This window comes from Phalangium opilio, unplaced genomic scaffold, assembly GCF_054372755.1.
Source record: "Phalangium opilio isolate 3A_F unplaced genomic scaffold, DU_Popi_V2 ptg000082l_1, whole genome shotgun sequence".
Taxonomy (NCBI): domain Eukaryota; kingdom Metazoa; phylum Arthropoda; class Arachnida; order Opiliones; family Phalangiidae; genus Phalangium; species Phalangium opilio.
This window is the reverse complement of record NW_028324189.1, coordinates 2,439,903-2,456,638: the sequence shown is the minus strand read 5'-3', so window position 1 is coordinate 2,456,638 and position 16,736 is coordinate 2,439,903. Positions and strand designations below refer to the sequence as shown.

The 16,736-nt window shown below is 39.7% G+C and overlaps 1 protein-coding gene across 1 annotated transcript in view; it reads right to left on the bottom strand.

Moving 5' to 3' along the window:
* Positions 1-128: 128 nt before the first annotated feature.
* The window catches only part of ush (Zinc finger protein ush), a 55,510-nt gene continuing 38,902 nt past the window's right edge, over positions 129-16,736 (bottom strand). The window contains exons 2-8 of the mRNA XM_089847557.1: positions 7,777-8,021; positions 7,585-7,705; positions 6,986-7,519; positions 4,415-4,522; positions 4,215-4,349; positions 2,688-4,152; positions 129-2,012 (exon numbers count right to left, since the gene is read on the bottom strand). Of these exons, the coding sequence (XP_089703683.1) occupies positions 578-2,012; positions 2,688-4,152; positions 4,215-4,349; positions 4,415-4,522; positions 6,986-7,519; positions 7,585-7,705; positions 7,777-8,021 (4,043 nt within the window). The 3' untranslated portion in view covers positions 129-577. The remainder of the gene's footprint in view (positions 2,013-2,687; positions 4,153-4,214; positions 4,350-4,414; positions 4,523-6,985; positions 7,520-7,584; positions 7,706-7,776; positions 8,022-16,736) is intronic.

Below are 16,736 nucleotides of genomic sequence, written 5' to 3'. Positions count from 1 at the left end.
TACACTCGTGTATTAGGGTGAAGCCATCGTGTAGGCGCCATAAGATTAACATACTGAAACCGAAAGCCAGTTAGAAAATTCTGTAAAAAGAATTTTTAGGTTAAAACTTGAAAACGAGTGCGAATGAATACATTTGTATTTTGGGTCGATTTTATTTTACACGTATCTTGGCGAAGAATGTGTCTTATGTTACATGGTACAAATACATAGAGGTCAACTCTAAAACCCTATTAATTATTTTAAAAGTGATTTTTTTTAACTTTCTTTTCCACGCAATTTTAAACTCAAAATATGTTAACGGGTAGACTAGCATTCTGGGGACAGTTTAAAACTCCACCAGAATATTCACTTATCGGCGCCTAAAGCTTTTTCGAGGAGGTGGTGGCGAAAATTGACACCAATGTCTGAACACAAAATGAACTTAGTTATAAATATGATATAAACAAATGCCCAAATTTAATTTTTAAAGGAAATGCTTTCCCCCGTATTTAATTTATTTGTACTACCACTTTCTCCACTTAATAATATTTCCAAATTTTAAAACGATTTCCATTTATATAAATGCCAACAATTCAGTTCAGTTCATAGTTAAAGGTGTGCTAGAATTAGGGTTATCTTGAGGTAATGGTCCAGTTGTTAACGCGCCTTCGCTAATCGAAGTCGAACAATAAAATTTCTTATGAGCTATGAAGTTAGATAAATGTTTGAATGAAATATCGCATATCTTGCAATATTTTGAGCCATTCCGCTTTCCCGAGACCCCGCCCACGTTTTCCGGGTTCGGATCGACACCAGGAGGTGACCCTGGTCGAGCGTAACCGTTACTGGAAGTAGAACTGGAGCGTGAAGACGCGTCCTCTTTCTTAATGGTGTCCTCGTCGGTTCTCGGAGGTGCGTCACGCGTCATTCCCGGTGAGGAATGATTACTTTCTTGTCCACCAGCGACCACCTCCGGAATTACTTTCTCGTTACTTGTCTTTGAGTCATTGGAATGTTCCGAATCGGTTCCGTTCGAGGACACGCGCGATGTCTCTTTTTTAACGACCAAACTGACCGCGGAGGTTATATTAACGCGATCTAACGTTGGCGCCGGAGGAATTTTCTCAAAGACAACACCACTAGGAGCCATACCAGGCACACCGGCTACCACTCCACAGTTATTGATATTAGCAACCGAAACGTCTCTATGTACCAGCTTGATATGTCTAACAACATTCCCCTTGTATGAACTAGTATACCCGCAAAATTGACACCAATGTTGAACTTCCTGTTGCGAAGTGTCCTGAGTTATAATAGGGTTTGTTTCTTCCGGGTTCGGGGTCGGTGTTGTGGAATTTGATCTGTCGGGGTTGTTTTCTTGATTCTGAATGCTGGTATTGGATAATCTTCGATTCTTACCAACGGCCACACCATCCTCCCCGACGCAAACGATGTAATTTTCTTCGGGCGTGTTGCAACCGCTTTCCAAATGAATTCTAATGTGAGTCCTCATCCCTCTTAATGTGTGTCCTTTATAACCGCAAATGGTGCATCTGAAAGCCTTGACTCCTGTGTGGGAAACAAGGTGTCTTTGAGCGGCGCTAAGGGTCGGGCAATAAACTTCGCAGTAGGGACACTTTCTCTGAGAACCACAAGGATGACACCTCAAAGTCTCTTCGCTGGGAAAACAATGCTTGCATTTGGAACACCTTAAACCCGTGTCTTGTAGTAGGGCGCCCGCCCTTGGGGAATGACTTCCGGGTGAAGTTGAAGGTTGGGGAACTCCCAGTAATTGTCTTTTGGGACAGTAATAGGTTTGGTGGGCTCTCAGGTTGTCCAGACTAGTAAATTTGATGCCACATGCCAAGCAATAGAATTGGTAGATCGCGTGTTGGGCGATAACCCCAGCCGAGTTGGTTGGGATTTGAGGGGAGGTAATCGCGCCGGGTGAAGGTGATTTCACCAGGACACTCGCGGAGGAAGCTTTCGGGGAATGACCAGGTGATGACTCCGTCGATCTTGCCGGGGATATCCTTTAACAAAAATAATATATTTCATTTTTAGTCAAAGAAATCTAAATTATTTAATTTTTGGTCAAAGAAATCTAAATTATTTAATTTTTAATCAAAGAAATCTAAATTATTTAATTTTTAATCAAAGAAATCTAAATTATTTAATTTTTAGTCAAAGAAATCTAAATTATTTAATTTTTGGTCAAAGAAATGTAAATTATTTAATTTTTGGTCAAGAAAATCTAAAATATTTCATGTCTGAAAATGTACCACGTAGAGGTAGTCAAATTCATGAATTTGCTAGTCGCGCGGGGGAAGTAAATCAGATGTATTCCCCTCCCCGATGCCCGTCAACTTTTGATCTTGTGGGGGGGGGGAATGGGTAAAAGCTTGCCCTTTAATGAGTCAGTCAGTACCGCTTCATTTTAGAAATTTGGCCTAGACTTGTTCTACATTTTATTAGAATCGGCTCAGTTTCAACGTGATTCTTGCCCAGTAACACGCGGACAAAGTTTCTCAAAAATTTCAATCGTCGTTCGAATTAAATATTCACTATTTTAAGAAGGAACTGTAAGTATTTTATTCGTTATCTTTATGGGGAAATGATTAATTATCTTTATTATCGTTAATTTGCGTCTAAATTAAGTAGTCCACCTTATTAGTCTTTAAATGTTAATTCTTGATTGAAAGATTTACCTTGAATTTGACGCTTCCCTCCTGTTATTGCTTGGAATTGTATTTCCTTTGGCATTATTTTTGGGTGAGACTGTTCCCCCATTTTCGGGTGAAGATGTCGAGGACCTTTTGTTGTCGCGATTCTGTCTGGAGGCGCAGTACATTCTTTTGTGAACCAAGTAGTTTTCGTGTCTATAAAACACGATATTGCATTCTTTACAACGACTAGTTCCCTGTTTCACCAAAACGCTGGCGGCACTTTGCGCCGGTTCCAAAGACGACGCGATCATTGTCTGACCCACAACCGGAAGTGATAATGGTATCGGTACGTTAGGTAAAACAACGGCCACTTTTGGCGGTGAGACGTGTTCCGTTTCCTCGTCTTCGTGCTGGGTTGTTGTCTTCTTTAAGCTCAAATCCAATGGTTTATCAATAACTGTACCAGAATTTTCACCCACTTTAACATCCGTTTCTGATTTGGGTGTTAAAGGTCGTACTTTAGGGGTGGTGGCCATCGAAGGGGTATTCGAAATTTCGCCCCTGGTGGTATTATTATTATTATTATTGTGATTTGGTAGCACCGCGAAGGCTGGTACCGGGGACAAAGATAGAGCGTCATCCGAAGCGGAACCATTGGGTAAGACAATTCCCCCTGCCGATGGCGTGATCCCGCGTCCGGGTAAATAAGAACAGGGGACCAGTATCAATGGACTGGTAGAAATAGCGGCGTAAAATGTTTGCCCAAAGACCAGTCCTGTCTTAGGGTCGATACCGGAAGTGGGCAGTGTAGAATTTGGAGACAATGAGCGTGGTAAGACGATAGGTACAGCGCCTCCGGGAAGGGCTAGCGATGGTAAAGATGGTAAAACCTTTGACTCTGTCGATGGTCTGATCCTCGATGTCGAAGAATGAGGTACCATTCGTTCCTCATATATATTAGGTTGCTGCTGGTTGCTAGTCCCTGGTAGAATAGGTGGTGAGACGGCTGGAGGAACGGGTGTTGTTGACTTATGAACGTGACGCGTCCCGCAGTACATGGCCTTATGCACGTGGTAGGTTTTTAAAGAGGCGAATTGAATATCGCAATTGGCGCAGTATCTCTCCGAAGCGTTTGACGTGGAAGGCGCGCTATTGTCTTTAGGCGGGCTCGAGGGAGGCGATGACGCCACGCTTCCCGGCGCTTCCGCGTGCGTTTTCACGTGACGCGTCAAGCCACCTTTACGGTCCGTTACGTAATCGCAGTAATTGCACGCGTAGGTTTTCCCTTTGAAAGACTTGTTAGTGTTGCTATTTGCGGTTTGATTGGTCGCCTCCGAGGCGTTGGAAATGTCACTCGTGGCTAGATCTTCCGACGTCATAGCGGGAACCGATGACGCGCCACCACCGCCCCCTCGTGATCGCTCATCAGGTTGGTTTGACACATTGGATCTACGCATCCTTGGCGAATAATGATTTCTGGACTTAGGTCTTCCACCTGAACCACCGTCTGAAGTGGCCATACAGTCAGTACTTGGATAAACCATATATAGAACCTAAATCTTTACTTACCCTCGTTTGCGGATGTTCCGTCTTCGTTTCTGTTCTTAAGGTTGACTGTTCTGTGGGCGCAATAGTAAGACTGGTGGGCTTGTAATGTTCTCAGGGAACTAAAAGTGATACCACACGGTACGCAGTTGTAGCCAGCTGTTAAAAATACATTACGGGATAAGTACTTAAGATCCTTAAATCGTGTCACAATCCGGTAATACCTTTGATGACTGGTTTTGGTTCGGTCTGATCACTCGAGACTGAGGAGACCGAGGATGGTCTCGGGGACATTTGTTGTCCAGATAAAAATGGCACGTACACAAAACCCCCTGCAAAAACATATTGATGTTAAGTACTTCAATTTCAAGGTGTCAAGGAAACTAGGCCTAAAATTATTTGATATAAAAATCCTAAAATTAGATATATTTTTAAGGCTGAAAGTGTAAAGTTTTCGATGAGCCATTCTAGCTTAGGTACGCCGGCGTTTTCATTTCTCAATACAAATTGGCCTATTTTAGTCTACTTTTGTCTGTTCACTTCAATAAGAGACGCTGAGAACTGAAATTTTCACCATAAATTATAATTTATTAATATTTATATACTAAAATCGAAATGTTACGTTGATTTGAATTCTTAACCCTAACCCTCGCTTCAATACACGAGGGGGGATAAAACTACGAATCAGTCATAAACCCAGCGTTATGCCAAGTCACCCGAAGTAGTTTTTCACTTGGACCAACCCAAAAAAAGTCTTAAAAAAATATTAAGATCAAACAAAGACTTGGTAGTTTTAATTAAAAATATTTTGTATCCTCCTAACTCTGTCCCCCTGGTTCGATACTCTCATCCCCATCTTAGAAAGGGGCTTTTCCCCCAGCCCTTAATTAGTGAAATCACAAAGATGGTGTGAACTTCTCCTATACATCTCATCTTAGGGACGTAGTGAGTTTTTTTTTTCTTTTTTTGCCTTGACTCTTGGTTGGGTTTTCTTTCCCCAATTTTTTTGGTGCCCATCCTTTGGTAGAAATATTTTGGAACCATACTTTAACAAAGAACTTTGCGGGAGAGGGGAGATGAAGGGGGGCTTTCTAATTAAGTAAAAGAAGTAGCAAAGCAACTCGAGTCACTTGACTAAAATTATCAGGGAACCCACAGAAAAACATACCACCAAACCTATTCTTAAATTTTGATTAAAAAAAGGGTTTCTAATTTCGTACGCTTATACAATACCATAAATAACGTAATAACAATTAGTGTGACGCATGCATTAATGGTTAATAAAGCCTATTCAAAATCGTAGGTAGAATAGTTTGCCTAAAAACTGGAACTTCTGCAAGTTGGGGCAACTCCAAAACCACGTGGTTATACCTATTGTATCTTACCCTAAGCTAGTTTTTATAGGCATACTTACTATAGTTATATTACTTATGAATACAAGTGACGTAAAAAAATTAGATCCCAAGTTTTGGTGCTGGGTTTTTAACTTTACCTTGTAAGGGACGTAGGATAGGGGTTGTCAGTTTGGGAATAATTGTAAAATCAGAGGTGGCATAAATAAGATAGCGAAATGTCGTCGCTAGAAATTGGAAACAAAGGAAATTTTGTCTCTGTCTGAACTGGGGATGTGGCGTGGGGGAAGGGGAGGAGGGGGAGATGAAGGTAGTTGAATTTATTTCGTGATCTATCTAGGAAATGAAAAGTCGGGAGATTACTTGTCTAGTTTGGAAAAGGTGACATCAAGTCCCATCCAGGTACTTTTGTTAAAAGATGGGAGAGCGGTACGGAGAAAATTCCAAATTCCCCCTTTTTAAAATTGTCCATATAGACTATTCCATTAAATGTTTGCAGAGAAACCAGTTAGCATTATAGATAGGAGGGTCGAAGAGAAAGGGGAAGGTAACTATAACGTCACAGTCCAATCTCTCTCTCTCTCTCTCTGACACGCGCAGAGCCGAGGAGCCAGACGTCAGGTGGTCCGTTGAGAAGGATCAACTGCAATGCACAGGCGGGAGACCGCCATCGTAAGTTCTCCCCCCCCCAGACAGAGTCCTAGTTCGTTACACGTGGGAGGCTAGCCGACTCGCATTGCCTCTAGCTCGTGCTTCATGGCGCGAGGGGGAAAATAACCCAACACGGTGGTCCCAAATCTGTGGTGTTTGCTTCTCTATTGCAATTAAGGGAATAGTCTATAGGCTTGTACGCGTGTTTTCACCTATCTACTCTTGTTAATGGCGGGGTTTTGCGCGGACTACTTTTATCCGTGATACATCGAATCGAAACAAGTACAGCAGTCGCGGGTCAGGAAATTAAAATTGGGCTTTTTGTTTCAAATCAATTCCCAGAACTGTACTGTTCCTATAGATTGGCATTAATTAGAGTTTCGCATCTATAAGTAAAATCTACACGCGAAACAATGCTGGTTGACTCCCCCGTATTTCCTGACAAGGAAAATAAACTGACTTCAACATGGTACCGTGCATCTTATAAACCCCTATAGGCCTAGGGGATTGGATAACTGAACTGTTCAGGAGATTTGTTGATGTAGATACAAAAACCTTATGGGATGCACGAGCAAGAGTATTGTTTAGCGTTCTGAGTATATTGAGTACATCTAGGTTAGGTCTATTTCTATTTGTATTTTTTTCTGTTCTGGTATATCAAGGTCACTCAGTAGTAGTTAAATTCGAAGTACTCTGTTTAAAAGTAGGCTTACCGGGGAATGGAACGTAAATTAGGTGTTTTAATTTCACTAAGCTTCAAAATATTAATTTGATAATTGAAACTTGGTTTACCTGGTGGAACATTGGCGGGTTGAAATCCATATGGTGGGAATGCCGGAAGGGTGCTGTTACTTATTGATGTTGGACCGCTACTATGATCCGGGTAATTGGCTTCTTCGTTGACGGGTACCTTGATGAACTCGGGGGCATTTTGAAAAATGGTAGTAGCTGGGGGCGTGGGGGGTTCGGGACTGACCCTTTCTCTCTTGACCCCATTATTATCATCATCTCCGTTGACTAGGATTTTTGTATTCGGGGCGGGACTGGGTGAATTCCGTATGTGACGTCGATATGACAATTGACTACCGCTAGGTGATGGCGTCCTTTCCTCCGTCCTCTCTTTCTCCGGAGCTGGTGAATGTAATTGCGAGTCTCCGTTGACCCCCAAGTTCGGTGGTATCTCTTCGGACGAGGTCCTTCTAATTTTTTTGGCCCCTTGTCTGTGATCATTAGGGGAGGGACTAAATTTTCTTTGCCCATCGTAGACGCTACGTAATTCAGTTTCGGGCTCCAAGTCCCGTTTGATTCGGCACCAAATGAGATCTCCTAAAGACATTGTCGACATAACGGGTTAGTTAATTCCTTTACAATTATATTTAAGAAGTACTTACCATGAGTGTAGATATAAAAGTTAGCCGCGTGATACGTTGAGGAACTTTTGACCAATTTTAACCATTTAGAGCCACCCTCTAAAAGACTGATTTTTACCTTTCGACCATTTTGGTCCTTGGTCTGTAATATAAGGACATTATTTAATTGAAACAACAATTATTATTATACGTCGTGCAACTTGAAATACCAACCTGTAGGAATTCTTGGTTGTCCTCGCTGTCGGTGTTATCTTGGTCAAGTATCCGCGCGTGGTAAGGTCCAAATTGTTCCCCTTCTTTCAGTTTTTGGACACTTTGAACGGACAAGTCTGCTAAACCTAATTGTCCCAGAGTAGATGATTCTTCCGATTCAGAGTTGGGTTCTCCGAGACAAAGAACGTCACGTGGTAATCCCAGTTGTTCCCCTAGTTCCTCTAGTTCTTCGTCTTCCGCTTTTCCTATGTATAATAATAAAGTTTGTACTTCCGGTTAGAGAGTGTTTCGATTAATTTTTTAATTGAGGGTATAGTAATTTAAATTTCTTAAAATTTATTTCATAATTAATTTGAATCTCGTGCATTGCGTATAGTTGCGGGATGAAAAATGAAATAGTTTGTACATCAGCCAAGCACCGGAAATGAGCCTAATTGTATTTCAATTTAAGATAGTGCGAGTGTCCTTCTATATCGTGTGGCGCCTATTGGCTTAAATTAAAATCGTCTTTTCAAACAAACGTATGATTTTCCGCCACTTAAACCTAACCTCTAATACATATTTCATTTTTTTAAAATTGAAATAAGTACGGAAAAAGTAAATTAATCCGAAGTTTAAGGTATAAAATATTGGGTGTATCTGTTCTGATGGGTCCGCCATTAATTAAAGAGTATATGTGTTCTTTGGGTAAACACCACCTCAAATCTTACCCTCTTGTGATTTCAAGTCAAACCATATCATGCGGGGGAACCAAACTAAATTTATACTTCCAGTTAATCAACTTTTTTATATTGTATTGTATAAATTGAATTATGGCGTGTTTCATTTTGTCACGAAAGACTAAGACATTCCCGGATTTTTAATCTTGGTAGTTCAATCTTTACGCAGTTTTTATTAACAACCGGACCGAGTTAAAGCTCAGATTAAGATCTTAAGCTCGACAATCTCAATGAAAAAAGAAATAACAGATACGAATTTTCCTTTTAATTTATTAAAACGTTGAGAAACGACTTATTTTTTGTTGTCCTTTATAGAGGACACGCGTCATAAAGTTTGTCAAACTCCCCACAGCAGTTCTCTAAACACTTTATTTCCCACCAATCTGTGGTGGACGCCATTAAGTATATTGTCAACTGTTTCAGTAAATATTTACGGGGTAGGCCCTGACTTAACTGTATCTGTAGATCCCATGAAAGAACTATAATATTCGACTGTCATACGCTTATAAAAACCTAATTATAATTAATAAAAGAAAACAAAAACACAGAAATAAGCTTTTCCCCTAAAACTATACACCCGACTTCCCATCATGCACTTCGGCGATATGAAGTGAATAAAAAAAGTATACAGGCTGCTTCGAAGAACTTTTCTTTTTGGTATGATATATGGTTTGAGATTCGTGGCATCCATTAGCCGAGGTATTCGTGCGAAAAGCAAACTGACAATGTACCTTACTAAAAAAATACTAGTCCCCCTAAAAGTTATCTATCCCTGCCGCTTGCTTGTGGTGCTAGGGGTTGGGGGTTCGAGCCCCCGCTATATTTTTTCTGTCCTCTCTCCTTTGTAAGATAGCTAAGACAGTATTATGGTACGTGCCGCAAAACACTAACTATCCTTTTATAGCGATTAAATCAATTGGCTTTTATTTGCTCGAATGTCATGTGTAAGGGGAGGTCAATAAGGGTGACCATTGGTCATCATCTCCTAACACTCAAAGCGACAATCGTCTCGATGAGCTACGGAGTTCAGAGGTCAAAAGAGAGAAAGAGAGAGAGGTCATTTCCGGAAAGATGAGAGAGAGAACAAAATAGAATCGTGTGTCCGGTCCTATTTTTCCATTACTACGTTTATTGAAACCCCCCATCTTCTTCAGCTCCCCCGTCGGTCAAACGGGAAAATGATAATGGACACTTCATTTCTGCCTGTAGATTTGAAGAATTGTTGTAATTAGTTACTTAGATCGTCCGTTTATCTAACTCTTTGAGTGGCCTCGTTGGATGTAAAAGTTCTATTTAAAATCAGGCTGGTTTTGCGGATGAGAGTTCGGCTCTTAAGGCGGGGTGGGGTAGCGGTTATCACTTTCGCCTTGCATCGAAAGGGTCTCGGGTTCGATCCCGGACCGTGGCACACCGAGTAAAACTTTGGGAACAAACAAACATCATCATCGTAAAGTTTGCAAGTTCTCTCACCACTTTTTTAAACCGCGGTATTAGGCCTACCCAGTTTCTCATTTCAATCAAACCTTACTGAGATTAATGGTAGTGTTCATGTGGGGACCCGACACTGACCTGTTTCTTTTCGGGGATACCTTGACCCCAACAACAAGCTCGACCTCGATTAATATTTTATGAACTCTAGTTAACGGTAATAGTTAGTATAGTGCGCTGTTGGTTAGCTGTGGCAAAGGGGCTAGCCACCAATATGCAATGCAAAGCAACCCACAGGCTTAGCATGGACATTCCTTCATAGACAAAACTTAGATTATAATTCCAGCAAGATTATATTGGTGCATCGTAACACGGTGCTAAGTGACTATAGAATAATGTAGTTCATTGATTATGAGACTGTCTTTATCTGAGCTTAACGAGAAAGTACCCTTTTTTGTTGGAGACGCCATTTCTTTAGCAATATCGGTATACTTAATAAAATGAGGTAAAAAAGATTGCCTTCCCGAACAATACCTTCAGGTATCTTTGGGGGGAAGGGGGAGGAGCGTCGGGTTCCTTCGGTCATTAGCAGGTGTCTTAAAGAAAGACGACTCTGATCCCCCTGCACCCCCACCCCCAAAAAAACTAAGTATACATACAGACAGAATGTTCACTAGCGCCCCTTATTCAATATGGTTAACAGGGGGTTCGAGCCCCGTTCAGCTATCTTTTAAGAAAACAAAGGCAAACTTCGTTAGCTCTTATCGCTAAACGGGATCGACAGATTGATTTTTACCCCCCAACTCGACCCCCAAAAACTAAACCCCCTCCCCCGAGTATGGAGAGAACCCCCTTTCATCGAGGGTTGATAAAGGTTTGTCCCAATTAAAGAACCAACCCAAATTAAGTTTTCACTTTGTTCAATACATGAAAGAAATTTAAAAGATTTCAAACTCTATAATAATGACTAGCAGCAAAGGTACCAAATATTTTTATTACTTTTCCGGCCGCCATTTTGAAAGATGGTGGCTAAACGAATCCCAAATGTCATTTAAACCAGTCTATAGGATATGGGGAACCATTGTACTAAATATTATTGAAATCGGTTGAAACGCAAAATCAGCATTATTCCATAAAAACGTTTTGGTTACAATTATGGCCGCCATTTTTCAAGATGGCGGTAGATTTGAATAATCTTTAGTAGCGTGTGCCTACTACTTATGAGTAACGTTCCTGCCAATTTTCAGCCTTCTAGGTCGAATGGTTTGGCCTGGGCGTTCATTTTCAGTCAGTCTAATGATTGAAAAAAATAACCCCAAGTCACTGAAGGACTATATTTTAATTCTTCAAATTATATTAAAATTTCTGATCAATTTAATAAATTTAATTGGTTCAGAACTAGAATTTCAGAACGAGCATGGCTTCCATTTTTTATCAGAGGGGCACTTAATATATATATACTTTTTTTACGCTGTTAAAGTGGCGCGGTCCCTAATTAGGGACACTTGCAAGTCCTTCTTTATCGTGCATGTACCCCTTCTTTTTTTTCTTACATGTCCCTCTCTCCCCTCGTCGTTAGGGACCCCAAAGAATAGTCATTATTTGAGGTCCTTGAAGGCACCGAGCTTTAAATATCGAACTCTTTGAATTAATAAAGGTGAACCGTTTTTTTAGGGGTTGGTTAAAAAAAAGGTGTAAGGTTTTAGAGGTTTAGGAGATATAGTACGTAGGGTATATAACACCCCTGAATTTTTTTCTTTCAATCTTTGAAGGTGGGGCTCTTTCAATAAAAGGCTTTTCATTCTTTGGCCCAAATTTGCCGATAGCTAGTTTGGCAGTTTCGATATTGCACAGAGTTTTTGTTGCGAGTTGATTATACAAGACGTTGTTAACGAAAATTGACCTTATATGATGTATATTTCTTTTGCCACTCTCGCCTATCTAAAATTTGAATTGGAGCCAAATTGCATTCGTTCGTTTTCTTAAGGGTGTTGCTATTTTGTTCACTGATTATGAGCCACTACAGAGTGTTACTGAAAAGTCTCAGCAATTAAGGGTTGCAATGTTCTTTGGACTATTTCAAGTCGAAATTGTTCTATGGCCTTTTGTCCTAAGGGACACCGTCTTCAAGTTAAGATTGAAGTGTACCACCATAAAGCGGGCGGAATAATTGTAACATGATTCTTCGCAACATCATTTGACATTTAGAGCATGCAATGTTACTAAACCGAATCACATACGCCGTAAATATTTCCCAAATCATTAGTCTATTAGCGCTGGTTTGTGGGTTGATTGCTGAGGATTTAGAACCAAACAGTTATAGAATTCACCCTAGCACGGTGCGATGCCCATCTGAATTTTGATGAGCAGGAGAGCAAACAGAAAGGGTTTCCTCGCCTGGGAAGAATCATGTTACATAACAAAAGTATTAAGAGGATACATTCAGAGTGTCATCCTTCTTCTATTATCCCCTTCTGCTAATAGTAACTAAAAACTCAATCAAATCTTTTGCCGTTGACGTTTAAAATCCCAGTTTGCAGATTATAATTATTATCTACAAAATTCGTAATGCATTCATCCGTAAAAATCCCTATAGCTGAATACTCAAAAGGTTGAGATTAAGTATTACATTCCTCGTATTGTTATCTAGAATGCATGCGCTATAAAAATGCGTGTATGCCCAGCTTCGTTCCATTCCCTCTGTTAAGTTAGAGATAAAATGGGACCCATAGTATATATAATGACTATTTATTATCTAATAGACACGGCGCGGCTAACTGTACGGCTCGAAAAATAACTAAATGATAGATTCACAACCATCCTTGCTTGACTAGACGATAATAAAAAGTTGTTTAAAGGTATAGTCTCGCACCTTACATCAAATTTAGCCCCATGGTATTGGATTTTGGTGCCATCCATTACGGAAACTCAATTGCTGGTATTTTCTTTAATATTGTAAATATAAGCATGGTTCCAATTGATATATTCATTATTTTACACGCTCTTTCAATTAAGAAAATAAATATTTAAAGTTCAGTGTATCCCTTTCAAGGCAACAAGATTACTTAAAAATATCCTACTTTTGGAAGTGTCTATTATTTTACGTGGTAGTATTCCTTGAAAAACAAAGCTGACAATTCATAACAACCCCCTACTACCTTTCTACAATCATATCTTTACAAGTATATTTCCCGTAATGATAAGAGTGTTAATTCGAATCCTGCACCACGCTGAGTTTTGACTCCAGCAAACTAAAGTATACACCTTATCGTATAAATATATATTTACCTTTTATAAAACAATGGTTATCTTTACTATTTTCAAATGATAAATATACACTCCTGGTGAGCTAGAAAAATATACTATATAATGTTCCTATCTCACTTCGGATATGAAAAAAAAAAGCCTGTAACTGCGGAACGAACAGTTTTTTTTATATTTTATTTCATACTGAGAGAAACTGATAATGAATATAAATTATTTCATCTTTTTCGTTATTTTGAATTGGGATTAAAAACGTATTTATTAACTTGTTTTTTTTTCTTATCTATGCGGGATTTGCCTTACACAAAATATTGTTTTTAATGTTAGGGGTTTTTATCAGTTTTAACCTTTACTGTTTCAACAGAAAAATGTATGGGGGTAGTTAGGAATGCTGTCGTATTATTATGATACGTCACACACGCTTTTATCGCTCCTACCTATAGCTCGGATTCGCTACCATATTGGATGGGAGTTGATTTTCTATTTTATATTTCTAAATATAGGATGGTTTCTAAAACTATCCGGGACTCCGGGTACAAACAAATTAGATTTTTTTAGGAAGGAGTTAGGGTATTTGTTGACGTAATAAGGGCGCGTTCAGGGTGACTTACCGATATATAATCGGTTTTTCTTGCTGAACGCATTCAATAACGTTACTTATTACCTATTACCCTTTTACCTTACAGTCGGTACAAATTAAGTTTGTTTAGGAAGAGTTTAGGGCATTTGTTGACGTTATAAAGGCGCGTTCAGCGTAACATACCGATATGTAATCGGTTTTTCTCGTTGAACGCAGCCAATAAAGTCACTAGTTACGCTTTTACCATACAGTAAGATTCTTAGATATTGTGTAGTGTGCCAAATTCCTAGCAGTCACCGTTTAGTTATCGTTAAGGTGTATTCTTATCATTGTTACGTCACTTTTACTTTCACATACACCGACTATGTTCTTTCATCGTTGAACTATGGCATAACTGTACGTTAAAGGGAATATATCGTTTAGTTCTCTTATCTTTGACGGAGTATACGATACACTCCCTTTAAATTAGTTTTGTAACTACTTTTGCAGAGTAATAGCACCTTTCTAGCTTTCACTCCATAACACTCTATGTAAAGATAAAATTTGTTGCCGTGTCTACACTGATTTTGCAATATGTTAAATCTATCGAAGTTTAAATAGCCTCCCCAATATGGTGAAAGGGGGGGGGACCATCGACAACTATCTAGTTTCCAGCGTGTTAAGGTCTATACATTTTAGCTTGTATCGATATCCCGGGGCCATTTTCTTTATTGATGTTCCCCATTTCCCTCCAGTAGCGCTCGCTCGCGCCAACCCAAAAATCGAGCGGTCATTTGCGCGTGAAAAATCACCCTATAGACAGTTTAAGGAGCGACCAAAATCACCCCACGTTTTACTAATACACGTGATATACTTCTACATATAGTTTAACATCTCTATATATATACTTTTCCTACATGAAATACTAAATTTCCGACTACGGTAAATTATAATAATATTTTTTTTCACAGGTAAATAGACAAGATCATAGGTATGAAATATTGTCATGACGTCTAAGGAAACCTTCCTAATATATTTGACCATTTTATCGACACCCCCAAAATGGCTAACATTAATAAAAAGAAAAAGACCCCAGATTATGTAATGCGTGCAACATATCCCTTTGTGTTGGCAAGAAGCGATATCTAGTTTATTAGGGAGAAGGTATAAATTCGCCGCATTTATAATCAAGCTTTATCTCCAGACCAAACGTAGCCTGTCCGGAGTTAATCCCCGCCAGCATCTCATTGGTTCTTGAAAACTCACGTCAGCGCGGCGACGCGAATGACGAAAATTACAGTCATATTTTCCGACTGAGGAGAGGAGGCGAAATAGCCCGGCCTCCTTTTACGTCCCCCCTTGTATTTTGAAAGGGGGACTGGGACTATGGCGCGCGCGAATACTTAGGCATCTTAAACCTTCTCCCTAGTAAACTAGATATCGCTTCTTGGTGTTGGTTAGTCCCTTTTGTATAATGTACGTCTGCGGATTAATGAATGTGCAGGCATATATATTATTATTTATTGCAATAAGGGGTAAGGTTAGCCCCATGATTAAGGTTAGACTGTGAGGGGATGATCCCCTGGCAAGCTATAGATTAAAAATATCCCTAGCCATAAATTGCTTATTTACACAACGATGATTTTTGGCCGGTTTTTTTCATCCAAGATAAGGAAAAGATTTTTTTTTTCTCCTTAGTGCCTTTTCATAATCTACTCTGGACCAAAACTTAAAAATTAAGCATCCTCTCTCTCTCTCCTTCGGTTCAAAAACTAACTCCTTATCTACTAAACCTTGCGCACCCTCCTCACACACCCCTTTATAAAAAGAGAGACGGGGGAAGAGGGGGCAAGCAGCGTCGAGAGATATCTTTCGCCAAATATATTTCCTTAAAGAATCTATTCATTACTAACAAGAATTTTAGATGTATATTATGATCAACAGTTAAATTGTGAAAAAGTTGCAATATTCCTACAAAGGTTTCTCTGATAAGTCTGCATGCATAAATTAAGGGGAATGTTCATTGGGTGTACGATTTTGTGTAGAAAATACAACTTCTATCTCCATTTTGTTTGCCCTAAGGGACACTGTTTTCGAGTTATGATTTGATTAGTGTTTTAGGTATGACCCCTTTAATTAATTAAATTAGAAAAAATTGTCTTAATCAGGTTCTTAATTAAATTTTAAGTGGTCATCCGTAAAATAATCTTTGGACAGTCTTAACTTGAAAACAGTGTCCCTCAGGTCAACCAAAATGGCATGGATAGAAGTTACATTTTAAACTCAAAATTGATTTTCCAAAGAACATCCCCCTTAAATTAATTTATGCCACCAGACTTATCAGAAACACCCTTGTATATTTCTTCTTATGGTTAAATGGCATAAAATCTAATAATAAATAACTATAGGCTATAGGCTAACTTCCTAGTTATTGAATATTCCTTTTTATAATGAAACAATTCAAGTTTCCTCTCTAAATATATATCTAAGAGGAAGAAGGCTAACACTACTATAGACGCAATCTTATCCTCGCCTCCTTATTCAATGGGGGTGGGGGTGGAAGGGGGGTTTTCCCCCCTCCTCCCCCCCCCCCTTTCTCCTAAGATTAAGTAGAAGTTGGTATAGTGGCGCAGAAAAAATAGTTCATTTACATTATCGAGGGCGCTTATCGGAGCTCGAGCAGCGGACGAGCGCTCTGCAACCCATGATAACATTCTCCGCTGCTCCCCCTAGCGGCAACCGACGGGGAGGAGGGGGGAGCGAATCTCTTCCGTTTTTATACCCCCTCCCCTCCTCCCAACTCTCTTCTCTGACTGACTATGAATACGCTATCGCTCGCGTAACAATCAATCCCCCCCTCCAATGAAATCCTCCGGTGTGTAAGATCCCAGTCTCGTTCGCATTCACCGCCATTTTTTTTACTTTTTTGGTCTATTTTGACATAAATGTAAATTTTTTCACGTTTTTGTTTAATTTCTAATACAAACCAA